The sequence below is a fragment of the Narcine bancroftii genome, chromosome 1 (genome assembly GCF_036971445.1).
Source record: "Narcine bancroftii isolate sNarBan1 chromosome 1, sNarBan1.hap1, whole genome shotgun sequence".
In the NCBI taxonomy this organism is placed as follows: Eukaryota; Metazoa; Chordata; class Chondrichthyes; order Torpediniformes; family Narcinidae; genus Narcine; species Narcine bancroftii.
The window spans coordinates 415,934,272-415,949,857 of NC_091469.1; the positions used below are offsets into that span (position 1 = coordinate 415,934,272).

The 15,586-nt window shown below is 40.0% G+C and overlaps 1 protein-coding gene across 7 annotated transcripts in view; it reads right to left on the reverse strand.

The window, feature by feature from the left end:
* The window catches only part of LOC138751570 (sodium bicarbonate cotransporter 3-like), a 277,417-nt gene that overhangs the window by 192,465 nt on the left and 69,366 nt on the right, over positions 1 to 15,586 (reverse strand). For all 7 annotated transcript variants that reach the window (XM_069914014.1, XM_069914011.1, XM_069914018.1 and 4 more), the window contains one exon: positions 1,717 to 1,798. In XM_069914014.1, the coding sequence (XP_069770115.1) occupies positions 1,717 to 1,798 (82 nt within the window). The remainder of the gene's footprint in view (positions 1 to 1,716; positions 1,799 to 15,586) is intronic.

The window sequence follows — 15,586 nt, forward strand, 5'->3', positions numbered from 1 at the left end:
ACGACTTTATTACTTGTTTTCCTTATTTCCCATGACTGTGCCTGTTTCTGAGTAAATATTGATGGAAAAAAAAATTTAAGATCTCCCCAATCTCTTCTGGCTCCATACATAGCTGACTACTCTGATGTTCAAGGGGACCTATTTTGTCCCTTACTATCTTTTTGCTCTTAAGTAAAAACACTTAGGATTTTCCTTCACATTGACTGCCAAAGCAACTTCATGTCTTCTTTTAGCCTTCCTAATTTCTTTGACTTGTTTCTTGCATTTTTATACTATTCAAGTACCTCATTTGCTCCGTGTTGCCTCTCTTCTTCTGAACCAGATCCCTAATACCCCTCGAAAACCAAGGTTCCCTGTGCCTGTAAACTTTGCCTTTAATCCTGACAAAAACATATAAACTCCGTACTTCAAAATTTAATCTTTGAAGGCCTTCCACTTATCTTGCACATCCTTGCCAGAAAACAACTTATTCCAATCAACATATTCTATATGCTTTCTCAATTCCTCAAAATTGGCCTTTCTCCAATTTAGAATCTCAACCTGAGGCCCATCATTAACTTAAAACTAATGCCATTATGATCACTGGACCCAAAATGTTGCCCTACACATACTTCTGTCACCTGTCCTGTTTCATTCTCTAATAGGAGATCCAGTATTGCACTCTCTCTAGTAGGTACCTCTATATATTGATTTAGAAAACTTTTCTGATCATATTTGACAAACTCCAAGCCATCAGCCCTTTTACAGTACGGGAGTGCCAGTTAATATGTGAAGGTTAAAATCTACTATATCACAACTTTGTTTCCTACAGCTGTCGGCTATCTCTCGACAAATTTGCTCCTCCACTTCTCGCTGACTATTGGGCAGTCAACAATGCAACCCCATGAGTGTAATCATACTTTTTCCTGTTCCTTAGCTCCACCCAGAAAGCCTCTGTGGATGAGCCCTCTGATCCAGTCTGAGCACAGCTGTGATATTTTACCCGACAAGCAATGCCATTCCTCTCTCTTTCATCCCCCTATTCTATCGAGTCTTAAACAACGGTAGCCTGGAACATTGAGCTGCCAGTCCTGCCCCTCCTGCATCCAAGTTTCACTAATGGCCACAATGTCACAATTCCACGCCAATCGATGCTCTAAGCTTGTCTGCCTTTCCTACGATACCTTTTGCATTGAAATAGATGCACCTGATACTATCTCTGTTTCCCATTATATTTTCTTCTTTTTACTTCCCCATCTGAACTTTCTTGTAAGCACCAAGGGTCACACTTGCATTATCTGCCTGGTGTGCATCATTTGCTCTTTATTTTGTTTTTTCCTCTGATGTGATAAGTGATAAAATTACATTTAGTTCATTAATTGTAACTACGTTTTTTTTTAATTCAGTGGCTCCCTAAATTGAAAATATATTAAGAAAAAAGACAATCAAAAATTCTGATGCGCACAGTTCAATATAATTAACATTTAACGCAATGCAGATTCAACACAGTGATTTTGTCAGAACAGAACAATAAGCCAAATAATTTTGGGCACCAACTTATTTCCATTGGAGTAAGCTCCAAATTAATGTGATGTGTTAAGTTAAGAAATGTTTTTTGAGAAATGATTTCTATGCATTAGAAGATCATACGCATTTCATTGTTCAACCATCTGAAAAATCCAATTAACACATAAAGGTCAAAATATATTTCATATATATTATCTAATGCAAGCTTACTCTCTAGTTCTTCCTTCTCGAAGTTTGTATTGACAATTGTACTTGTTTTACCCAAATCCACAATTGCTTCTTCATCGTGTCGCTAAAATGAAGTCACAAGACAGTTATGGTCATTATTTACAACAAATGTGTTTTTCTAATTTAGAAATATAGCACAGTAACAAGTCCCTCCAGCCCACACCTCCCAATTATACCCATGCAACCAATAAAACTATCAACCACTTCCATCCTTGGAATGTGGGAGGAAACTAGCGCACTCTGCTGGAAATGGGAAGAATATACAAATTCCTTTAAACAGTCCCAGATTCAAACCTGGATCACTCGTCCTGTAATCGTTGTTGCACCATGCGCTACGTTAACTGTGCCTCCCCAATTGAAGAGAACTCATAACAGTAGAGAATACTATTAAGTGCAAGACAAAAGAACAATATGCTCCCAACTGCAAAGTTGCCTGTTTAATCCCTGAACTCCAGTGAATATTTGCACTCCTATTTTTCTTCACAGATTCAAGGCATTGCAATTTAAGATGTGTATAATTTGATTTTCATTTGTGGCCTTACTTTTATGGTACATTCACACAAAATTAAAAATAGTTTTTGAGATGTTTAATCAATGAGTAATAAAAATTGGCATGTCTGAGGTCAGAATATAGTAACAGAAAACATGGAACAAATAACATTCACGACAGATGTAATATATAGAATTCAATTGTACAAATTGGGTAACATTTAAGTAATGTGTTTCTGACAAAAGTAAATAACCCATTGTGAAAACTGAATTTCTCATTTATATACTGCTGGTTGCATTAGATATAATACTGTCTGATGTCAACTTAGAGACAACAGACTCGCCAAGGCAAATAGCGCCTTTGGAAGACTACACAAAAGAGTCTGGAAAAACAACCAACTGAAAAACCTCAGAAAGATAAGCGTATACAGAGCCGTTGTCATACCCACACTCCTGTTCGGCTCCGAATCATGGGTCCTCTACCGGCACCACCTACGGCTCCTAGAACGCTTCCACCAGCGTTGTCTCCGCTCCATCCTCAACATCCATTGGAGCGCTTTCATCCCTAACGTCGAAGTACTCGAGATGGCAGAGGTCGACAGCATCGAGTCCACGCTGCTGAAGATCCAGCTGCGCTGGATGGGTCACGTCTCCAGAATGGAGGACCATCGCCTTCCCAAGATCGTGTTATATGGCGAGCTCTCCACTGGCCACCGTGACAGAGGTGCACCAAAGAAAAGGTACAAGGACTGCCTAAAGAAATCTCTTGGTGCCTGCCACATTGACCACCGCCAGTGGGCTGATAACGCCTCAAACCGTGCATCTTGGAGCCTCACAGTTTGGCGGGCAGCAACCTCCTTTGAAGAAGACCGCAGAGCCCACCTCACTGACAAAAGGCAAAGGAGGAAAAACCCAACACCCAACCCCAACCAACCAATTTTCCCCTGCAACCGCTGCAACCGTGTCTGCCTGTCCCGCATCGGACTTGTCAGCCACAAACGAGCCTGCAGCTGACATGGAATTTTTACCCCCTCCATAAATCTTCGTCCGCGAAGCCAAGCCAAAGAATAAAAATTGGCATGTCTGAGGTCAGAATATAGTAACAGAAAACATGGAACAAATAACATTCACGACAGATGTAATATATAGAATTCAATTGTACAAATTGGGTAACATTTAAGTAATGTGTTTCTGACAAAAGTAAATAACCCACTGTGAAAACTGAATTTCTCATTTATATACTGCTGGTTGCATTAGATATAATACTGTCTGATGTCAACTTATACAATCCTCATCTGCGTTTAAGTAATTGATTTCAAATGGAAAACATGAGATAATTCTGCTCTTCTGGCCAAAAACACAATTTTAAAAAATAGACAATGCTATTCCCAATTATAGATTCAAGGTGAGAGGGGAAAGATTTTTAAGGGACCTGAGAGACAAAAAGAATAGTGGGTATATGGAATGAGCTACCAGATAATGAGACAGAGACAGGGACAATTGTAACATTTAAAATACATTCATACAAGTACATGGGCAAGAAACAGTCTCAACATTTGAGAGAATGGGTTTAGGAGAGTTGAGAACTGTATTTTGGAGAGTGATAAATCTCCATTGAAGATAACCTCATTGATTATATTTAAAATTCAGATAGATAGATTGCTCCACATTAGGGAAATTATGGGAAAAAGGTAGGTAGGTGGAGCAGAGTCCATGGCCAAATCAGTCATTACTTTAATGAATTGCTCAATGGGCCAAATACCTCGTGCTCCTATTTTTTATGTTCTTAATAAGGTAAAGGTGAAGGTTCCATTATTATCAGGTAATACTATATTTAGAATGTAACATACATTAAATTCTTTAACTTTGTTTACAGTAAGGAAGACAGGGAGTCGCCACTTTGGCGAGCGCCCTCACAGAAATGAGGCCCCAGTGAGGCACGAATTTGTGACCTCTGTCTTACAAGACCAGTACTCTAACCACTGAGCTATCAGAATCCATTTAGAGGGATAGAGATTAAACACATGCAAACGGGACAAGCTTGGTCAGCATGGACATGTTGGGCCAAAGGGCCTTCTTCCACACTGTAAAACTCTGAGACTCGATGATCCCTGGTAAATCATGCAGATGTCTGATAAAAGAAAGGATTTGGCACAGCTGCAAGTTTTTCAGTCAATAAACTGTCCAAATTCTTAAATAAATGAGTAAACTTTGAACATCGTACCCGAGATTTACGAATTCTTTTGGGTTGTGGAAAGGAAGGGGAAGGGCAGTCTGGGTATGTGAGAAAAAGACATTAATAAATAGTTATAGATGTAACAAAAAGGGTTCATTGCTCAGAACAAAAAGTAGCTAGATAGTATTTAGAAATAGCTGAATATCCAATCAAATCACACCCAAAAATTTCCACATGTTCTGAGTCATTGTGCACTCAATCAGCACATAATTTGACAAGGGTTAAGCTACCCAATATCAAATAACTACTATTTATATCAATAGCAACATGAATTTATACAGCAACTTCAATGTATGCCCAAGGGTACTGACTTGTACATAACTGTAACAGAAATAAAAAAGGACTAGCATACGACAACTGAAGCAGAAAATTATTTTAGCCAATGCAATCAACAAATGCCTCTTGGGATTTTCATGTCACAAAAAAAGGCCTGAAAGTTCTACTCATCAAAATGTCACAGTTCCTTTGATTTTCTTATCCCACTGGAAACCAAGACCGAAGCAGCAGCATCGTGACATGGAGTCCAGAGGAAATGGCTCCAGGCTGCCCCCAACCAGCGGAGCCCCAGGAGATCACCCCAAACACTGCAGGATTCTAGGTTCTAAATTATCTCAAGGAACCTGGAAATAAAACTTTATTACAGACAACATGCATCCCAAGAAGCAGAATCAGCACTCAAACGACAAGGCACTGCCATCCCATAACCAACAGTTTAGACTCAGAGCTGTACAACACAAAAATCTTTACCTTTAGTTTACCACGTCTATACCATGCCATTCTTGTCCATGTACACTAATTCCACCTGCTTGCCTTGCTGACTGATGTCAATCTAAATATTTCATAAACATCATGATTATATCTAGATTCACCTTCATCAACCACACTGTGGAATAGATTTTTCCCCTCAAATCCCCTTTTAAGTCTTCTTCTGTCACCTTAACCTTATGCCTCTTGTCTTTCATATATTGAGGGAATAAAGAGACTGGCTATCCATGCCTCCTATAATTTTATATATTTCTACTAAGTCATGTCTCAGCCTCCCTTGCTCCAAGGTAAACAAACCAAAATCAGGGTACAGAGAAGTGAATCTTCTCTATATTCTCTCCAGTGAAACCACATCCTTCCTATAATACAACGACTGAAACAGTCAATCTAACCAGTATTTTGTAGTTGCCAACCTTTATATTCTCTGCCTCAAGCATGACACGTGCTTCTACACCATTGACCTGTGTAGCCACCTTCAGGGAACTATGAAAGACACATGCATCAGGATTCTCCTTATTGACTACAGTTTAGTATTCACCATCATTATCCCCTCAAAACGGATCAGCAAACTTAAAGACCTGGGGCCCAATACTGCACTGTGTAATGAGATGCTGGATTTCTGCAACTCCAGACCACAATCAGTAAGGATGAGTAGGAACAACTCCTTTACAATTTCCATCAGTACTGTAGCACGACAGGGCTGGGTACTTAGCCCCCGCTCTACTCATTTTATACCTATAACTGTGTGGCTCAGTATGACTACAACACTATCTACAAATTTGCTGATGATACCACAGTAGTGAGTTACATAACATGGAGCAATGAGGCAGCACACTAGAGGAGATTGAAAACTTGGCTGAATGGTGCACCAACACATCATTGGCTAAGCTCTCCCCACCATTAAGCAAATCTACAGGGAATGCTATCAGAGAGCAGCAGCAATCATCAAGGATCCGCACCACCCAGGACATGCTCTGTTCTCGTTGCTGCCATCAGAAAAGAGGTACAAGTGCCACACAACTCATATCACCAGGTGCAGGAACAGATGCTAATTCTCTGCCATCAGACTCTTAAACAACCAACTCAATCAGAGACTCATCTAAAAACTCTTACTTGCACATTATTTATTACTGAAGATTTATTTCTTCTGTATTGCAGTTTGTTTACATTTAGAACCATAGAGCATTACAGCACAGAAAAACAGGCCACATTTGACCCTTCTGGTCTGTGCCGACCAATAAAACTAGTTAATCCCATTGACCTACTCTTATTCAATAACCCTCCAGACCACTCCTATCCATGTATTTATCCAAATTATTTTTAAAGCATAAGATTAAATCTGCATTCGCTACATCAGATGGCAGCTCATTCCACACTCCCACCACTCTCTGAGTGAAAAACTTTCCCCTAATGTTCCCGTTATACCTCTCCCTTTCAGCCTAAAGCTAATGACCTCTCAGATTTATACCCCCCAATCTAAGTGGAAACATCCTACTCACATCTACTCTGTCTATACCCCTCATAATCTTATAAACCTCTATGAAGTCTCCCCTCATTCTTCTTCGTTCCAAGCAGTAGAGTCCTAACCTGTTTAATTTTTCCTGGTAACTCAACTCCTGAAGACCCAGTAACAGCATAGTAAATCTTCTCTGCACTCTTTCAATCTTATTGATATCTTTCCTGCAGCTGGGTGACTAGAACGGCACACAATATTCCAAATATGGCCTCACCACCCAGGACATGCTCTGTTCTCGCTGCTGCCATCAGAAAAGAGGTCTTATACAACTCAACATAACATCCCAACTCCTATAGTCAATACTTTGGTTTATAAAGGCTAAGGTGCCAAAAACTTTCTTTACAACCCTACCCACATGCGACACTACCTTCAGGGAACAATGTACATGTATTCCCAGATATCTTTGCTCCTCCACACTCCTCAATGGCCTCCATTTATTGTGTACGTCCTACCCTGATTCACTCTTTCAAAGTGCAACACCTCACACTTATCTGCATTAAATTTACTGGCCACTTTCCCAGCTGCTCCAGATCTCTCTGCAAGCTTTGAAAATCTTCCTCACAGTCCACTACACCTCCTATTTTTGTGTCATCAGTAAATATGCTGATCCAATTCGCATTATCATCTAGGGAATTTATATAGATAACAAACAATAATGGTACCAACACAGATCCCTGAGGCACGCCACTTGACCCAGATCTCCAGTCTGAGAAACACTATCCACTACCACTCTCTGTTTTCTTCCACCAACTTTGAATCCAGTTTGCAACCTCTCTATGTATACCTAGTGGCCTAACCTTCTGAACCAACCTCCTATGTAGCCTTTCCCTCATCAACCATCTTGGTAACTTCCTCAAAAACTCTACAAGATTTGTTAAACACCTACCATGCATAAATGCATGCTGACTGTCCTTGATCAGCTAATGACGGTCCAAATAACTATATATCCTATCTCTCAGAAATACTTCAAAAAATTTACATACTACTAACGTCAAGCTCACTGGCCTATAATTGCCTTGTTTATTTTTGGAGCCCATCTTAAACAGCGGGACAACATGAGCTACTCTCCAATCATCCAGCACCTCCCCGTGACTAAGGACACTTTGAATATATCTGCCAGGGGCCCTGCAATTTCAGCATGTCTCCCTCATGATCCAGGAGATAGGTCTACCTTTATTCGCTGCAAGGGAGCAAGAATCTCCTTCTCCTTAACTCCATATGTTCAATGACACTTCTATTTCTTTCCCTTTCATCCTTATTCACCATGCCAGTTTCCTGCATAAATGCCAATGCAAAAAAATTGTTTAAGATTTCTCCCATTTTGTAAGTCTCCACATATAGTTGACCACTGAATTTTTAGGGGTCCAATTTTTTTTTCACATTTATCAAGATCATGACTGATCTTCATCTTTTATAAATTTTATTTAATCGTTTGCATCATTACAGGAAAAAATGAATAGCGCATTAATCAAATATCAATAGCCGATGATACAAAAAAAATTTTATATTTTCCTCCCCATTCCCTTTCTCACTCAAAAGTAAGAAAAGGAAAGAAAATAAAGAAACACCTACCATTTAATACAAAATATTAGCATAAACAATCATTAATTGTTATTAAAAATTACTAATTAAGAGGTGGATGGAAAATTATCCATAAAATCCATATGTGGTTTCCAAATACTATAAAAAGTACAGAGAACAAAACAAAGGACTCTACATCACCTTTGTTGACCTCACCAAAGCCTTCGACACCATGAGCAGGAATGGGCTTTGGCAAATACTAGAGCGCATCGGATGCCCCCCAAAGGCCTCAACATGGTTATCCAACTGCACGAAAACCAACAAGGTCGGGTCAGATACAGCAATGAGCTCTCTGAACCCTCCTCCATTAACAATGGCGTGAAGCAAGGCTGCGTTCTTGCACCAACCCTCTTTTCAATCTTCTTCAGCATGATGCTGAAACAATCCATGAAAGACCTCAACAATGAAGACGCTGTTTACATCCGGTACCGCACAGATGGCAGTCTCTTCAATCTGAGGCGCCTGCAAGCTCACACCAAGACACAAGAGCAACTTGTCCGTGAACTACTCTTTGCAGACGATGCCGCTTTAGTTGCCCATTCAGAGCCAGCTCTTCAGCACTTGACGTCCTGTTTTGCGGAAACTGCCAAAATGTTTGGCCTGGAAGTCAGCCTGAAGAAAACTGAGGTCCTCCATCAGCCAGCTCCCCACCATGACTACCAGCACCCATCGGGCACACAAAACTCAAAACGGTCAACCAGTTTACCTACCTCGGCTGCACCATTTCATCAGATGCAAGGATCGACAACGAGATAGACAACAGACTCGCCAAGGCAAATAGCACCTTTGGAAGACTACACAAAAGAGTCTGGAAAAACAACCAACTGAAAAACCTTACAAAGATAAGTGTATACAGAGCCGTTGTCATACCCACACTCCTGTTTGGATCCGAATCATGGGTCCTCTACCGGCATCACCTACGGCTCCTAGAACGCTTCCACCAGTGTTGTCTCTGCTCCATCCTCAACATTCATTGGAGCGACTTCATCCCTAACATCGAAGTACTCGAGATGGCAGAGGCCGAGAGCATCAAATCCACGCTGTTGAAGATCTAACTGCGCTGGGTAGGTCACGTCTCCAGAATGGAGGACCATCGCCTTCCCAAGATCGTGTTATATGGCGAGCTCTCCACTGGCCATCGTGTCAGAGGTGCACCAAAGAGGTACAAGGACTGCCTAAAGAATTCTCTTGGTGCCTGCCACATTGACCACCGCCAGTGGGCTGATATCGCCTCAAACCGTGCATCTTGGCGCCTCACAGTTCAACGGGCAGCAACCTCTTTTGTAGAAGACCGCAGAGCCCACCTCATTGACAAAAGACAAAGGAGGAAAAACCCAACACCCAACCCCAACCAACAAATTTTCCCCTGCAACTGCTACAACCGTGTCTGCCTATCCCGCATCGGACTTGTCAGCCACAAACGAGCCTGCAGCTGACGTGGACATTTACCCCCTCCATAAATCTTCGTCCGCGAAGCCAAGCCAAAGAAAAAATACAATTTCACATCTCATTATACCTTCTACTTAATAACACTTCTCTATCATCTTTCCATGATAATGGGAATATATTTCTTTCTCACAAGACCAGACTGAATGCAAGTCCCTATTTCTTTCGCACATCAAAAACACTTATTTGAATAATTATGATTTTGTCCATTTAACTTGTGTGGAATGTAAGACAATTGATGAAGAAAATTATATTGAACCATTTGATATCTAACATTTACTGTGTTCGTAACACTTTCATAACATAACTTTGACCAAATTGCCTCCTGAATTTGTATATTTAAATCTTTCTCCCATTGGATTTTTGATTTATATAAATATTTTTTCTTTACAGTCTCTTATAATTTTATATACATATTAGTTATAAATTTCTTAACAACAACAAATTATATCTGTTATTATATCTTTAAATTTACTTTGTTTAGGGAGACTCAAATCTGCTTCCAGTCTCTTTTTCAAATACATTTTTAATTGATAATATGCAAAATTTGTATTATTATGTTTATTGTATTTATCTTTTAATTGTTCAAAAGTTAAGAAAAAAGATCCTAAGAAACAATCTTTTATTCTCTGTAAACCTTCACTCTACCAATTATCAAATAAAGAATTATTCAAAGTAAAAGAAGTTGATTTTGTTTTAACAACATTTTTGTTAAGTGATATTTTTTAATTCCTCTCTCAATATGAATTCTACTCCATATGTTTAAAATATGTTTCAATACAGAAAAATCTTTAGTTCCTTAAAATGACTCACTATTCCATTTATACAAAATTAACTCCAGAATAGTTTTACCAATATTATTCATTTCTATTTGAATCCAAGCTGTTTTTTCATCCTGTTGATAACAGGAGGACAAAAACCTCAGTTGAGCAGCTTTAAAATAATTATTAAAATTAGGTCGTCTTAGTCCACCTTCGTCAAATTTCAAAACCAATTCTTGACATCTTACCTTTCCAAAGAAACTCATGTATTATTTTATTCAAGTTTCAAAAGAAAAATTCTGGTACTTGAATGGGCAATGATTGAAACAAATATTGTATTCTTGGAAAAATATTCATTTTAATACAATTCACTCATTCTATTTACATTACTGGTAAATCTTTCTATCTTTTCAAATCCTCTTTCAATTTTTTTTAACAATGCCAAATAATTTAGTTTAAACAAATTACTTATATTTCTTCTAATTTTAATTCCTAAGTATTTAATTGCTTCATTTTGCCATTTAAATTTTGTCAATGTTTTACATTGAGAGTAATCCATATCCACCATAGGCATTACTTCACTTTATCAACACTCACTTTATAACCCGATACTAACCCATACTTTTAAATCTCTAATTCAAAGTATTTAAATATATTTCTGGCCTCATTAAATATAACATCAGCAAATAAACTAATTTTATGTTCTTTATTGCCTACTTCAAATCCTCTAATTTCATTATCAGTTCCTATTACTTCTGCCAATGGTTCAATCGCTAATGCAAACAAAAAGGGTGATAATGGACAAACTTGTCTAGAAGATTTTTCAAGCAAAAAGGGTTGTTAGATTTGTTCATTCGTAATCACTTTTGCTTTTGGTTGATCATACAATGCCTTTATCCAGTTTATAAAGGTATCAATCGATCAATATACTTTAGCTCATACTATTATTGTGCATGCCCTCCCCTTATTTGACTTCACAGAATGCATTAACTCACACTTGTTGGGATTCAGTTCCACCCAGCACTTCACCCAACTTTCCATCTGATCTGTATCCTGCAAAATCTTTCTCACCAGCTACACATCTGTGTCATTTCCAAACTTGTTAACCATTGTTCCTGCATTCATGTTCAAGTTTTTTTTCCCCCATATACATCACAATGGTACTAGCATTAATCCTTGCAGTATCGCATTAGTCACACAATGCCACATTTGTATCAATCTACTAAGTCCTGCTGCATCTGGTCATGAATAAGGTTGGGCAATAAAAGAATGTTTCGTGAACATTCCCATCCTCCATGAAGGCTGAGATGCTTGCAAGTACCTTCAGCTAGAAGTGCTATGTAGATGATTTACCTCTGCTTCCCCCTAAGGTCTCGATTGTCATTAAAGAAATTCTTCAGACAATTTAATTAATTCCATTCAACGATTCAGAAACTACTGAGTATATGGAAACAGGAAAGAAATTAAGCCTCAATAAAATTCTCTCTGCAGCTCTAAATAGTGTTTAGCCGTAGAACCACTTGCTTTTCCATCCAAGGTTTTCTAACACAGGTAAAATACCATCTTCTCCTAACGATATAGAAAAACTGCAAACTTTATAACTTCAAATGGGTGGTTGGTTCATGGGATTAAGGATGAGAAACAAACCAAGAGGCCAGTAAACAGAGAATATAATTAAAATGCCAAAAGATTGCTGTAACAAATCAAACAAGGTAAAAGGGAATTGACCCTTGTTAAAAATATAAGATGATTTTTCTTCAAGATGGCTCCAATAACAGCTACATTTGAACAAATACTCCAGTTATAAATGCTTGCCTTTTTTTTAGTCTGTACCTGTGGATAGAGAATTAATTAATTTTAATTCTATTTCTTTACCAACAAATACTTATAAATCTGCAAAGTTCCTCCAGCATATTCTGTTTTATGCCATTCTCACCTGCAATTTGTAAATTAAGATGAAGTCAGTCATCTACTGAAATCTTCATATCCTCTTCTATTTATCCAAGAGCCTATCTTAAAAACTGTTAAACCAATGCTATGATCTAAAGTCTACTTTCAGTGTCAACTAAATATAGGTCTTCAAATGTGAGACACAGTCAAATATAAATAAGTAGGATCAAAGCCTCATCCCTCAGGATTCGATTCAGGATTACTAATGAATTAACATATTCTTTTTTTATCGTGCACCTCTGCCTTGTTCTTGATGTATTCAAGATCATCTCCTTTTTAAGCTTTTAAAACTTCATTCAAGAAGCTTTTCACCATGATAGCCCTTCAACTCTCTATCTATTATGTTGCATTCTCCAATCAATGCTGTTTACTTTGCATCCGGTACCGCACGGATGGCAGTCTCTTCAATCTGAGGTGCCTGCAAGCTCGCACCAAGACACAAGAGAAACTTGTCTGTGAACTACTCTTTGCAGATGATGCTGCTTTAGTTGCCCATTCAGAGCCAGCTCTCCAGCGCATGACGTCCTTTTTTGCGGAAACTGCCAAAATGTTTGGCCTGGAAGTCAGCCTGAAGAAAACTGAGGTCCTCCATCAGCCAGCTCCCCACCATTACTACCAGCCCCCCCACATCTCCATCGGGCACACAAAACTCAAAACGGTCAACCAGTTTACCTACCTCGGCTGCACCATTTCATCTGATGCAAGGATCGACAAAGAGATAGACAACTGATTCGCCAAGGCAAATAGCGCCTTTGGAAGACTACACAAAAGAGTCTGGAAAAACAACCACCTGAAGAAACACACAAAGATCAGCGTGTACAGAGCCGTTGTCATACCCACGCTCCTGTTCGGCTCCGAATCATGGGTCCTCTACCGGCATCACCTACAGCTCCTAGAATGCTTCCATCAGTGCTGTCTCCGCTCCATCCTCAACATTCATTGGAACGACTTCATCACCAACATCGAAGTACTCAAGCTAGCAGAGTCCGCAAGCATCGAATCCATGCTGCTGAAGACCCAACTGCACTGGGTGGGTCACGTCTCCAGAATGGAGGACCATCGCCTTCCCAAGATCGTATTCTATGGCGAGCTCTCCACTGGCCACCGAGACAGAGGTGCGCCAAAGAAGAGGTACAAGGAATGCTTAAAGAAATCTCTTGGTGCCTGCCACATTGACCACTGCCAGTGTGCTGATATCGTCTTCAACCGTGCATCTTGGTGCCTCACAGTTCGGCGGGCAGCAACCTCCTTTGAAGAAGACCACAGACCCCACCTCACTGACAAAAGACAAAGGAGGAAAAACCCAACACCCAACCCCAACCAACTAATTTTCCCTTGCAACCGCTGCAACTGTGCCTGCCTATCCCACATTGGACTTGTCAGTCACCAACGAGCCTGCAGCAGACATGGACATACCCCTCCATTAATCTTCGTCCGCGAAGCCAAGCCAAAGAAGATATTGAATTGCACTGAATGTTTACATCTGCATGTATCTTTTTAAAATCTCTTTCTGTGAAACCAAAAAAAGTTTGATCTCAAATGTCAATGCCATTTAAAATTTTCCATCCTGTCTATAAAGCCCCTTTCACATTGGCAACCCACTAAATTGGTATGTGAATGACCGGTTTTGAAATACTGGTTAGGTTGTTGACACTGAAAACATGGTTCCATGCGTTTTCACATTGCCTTCCTGGTATCACAGAGCAAAGGGGGACCCAGCCTCCAGCAGTGATGTCCTGAGTGATGTTTTACATTCTCGCGGGCAGTGAATGCATTGTTCTATACTTCACTCCAGTTTCTCACTCTCCAGTATGTTCCCATATGTCACGGGGATTTCCCGTCAGTGCAGGGGCGTCACAGGGATTCCCTGTTTCCACAGGTGGGGGGTCATGGGAGATCCCCGTTCCCGTGGCTGAGGTCACAGGGATTCCCCATCCCTAAAGGGGGTTCATGGGGGATGTGCAAGAAACGTACCAAGAAGTTTCCATTCAGAGTGGCTGATAGACATTGTTGAAACCGCAATCACAGGAGGCAAAGTCAATGACAACAACAGCGCACTGACATCTGTGGATTGGAGGAGCCACTGATGGTGCCAGTGGTGCCAGGGCAGTAATCAGCCGGCTACACATCCTGGGCGCAGGGACCTCCGAGGGCATGGCTCTGGGAGAGGAAGATGTTGTAGCCCAGGGTCAGGCAGGGGTTAACGGCACTGCTGTTGGATCTCTAGGACTTCCAGAGGCACAGATGGATCAGTCCCCCTCTCCAATCCCCACCTCCCCACACTGCATCCCCAATCCCCCATGCCAACCCCCACCTCCCAACACCAATCCCCGCTTCCCCACACCACACCCTCACCAGGAGAGGTGCAATTTCAGGGACTATTTTCCCGAGATACACCACTGTCCACACCTCATCCCAGCCCCTCTCAAAAGGAGGATATGGTTATAGGTTACTCTCTACTCTATATATTATATTGGTTTTTACAGTACCTTTTAAATTTTATAAAATATATAATTCTTTTTTGAAACACTGTGTTTGTGTGTATAACCTATGACTATGTCCTACTTTTTGGAAATTTGGAAATGGCACGCTAGGTGTGGATAAAAAAATATGGGTACATATATGCCCCCCACACACACCCCCATATACACCCCACACACACACGCACACCCCCAACAGCAGGAAGATAATGGAGCAAATAAAATTTTTGAAAAAAATAGCAAACAATAAAGATGACTGAATCTCAAATTTAGTTGAATGCATTCTTGCTGCAAGCTAAAACAGAATTTTTGAAGTATTCTTTAATTCAGTTGTTTAATGAAATTATGTTTTTTCCACACTCTTTCATTCATGTTTTATTCCCGCTATGATTTTCCCACGCTCCTTTATAAATTGTGGACATATATTTTAATAAATTGTGTGCTTCCTCCGCCCCCCCCCGCTCTTATTTGTGCTTTATTCCTGCTATGATTTTCCCACACTCCTTTATAAATTGTGCACATATGTTTTATTAAATTGTGCGCATATTTTCCAATGCTGTTTTATTCATCAGTCTTTTATTCCCACTAAGATTTTCTGGTACTGGTGTAAGTTTATATAGATTGGCAC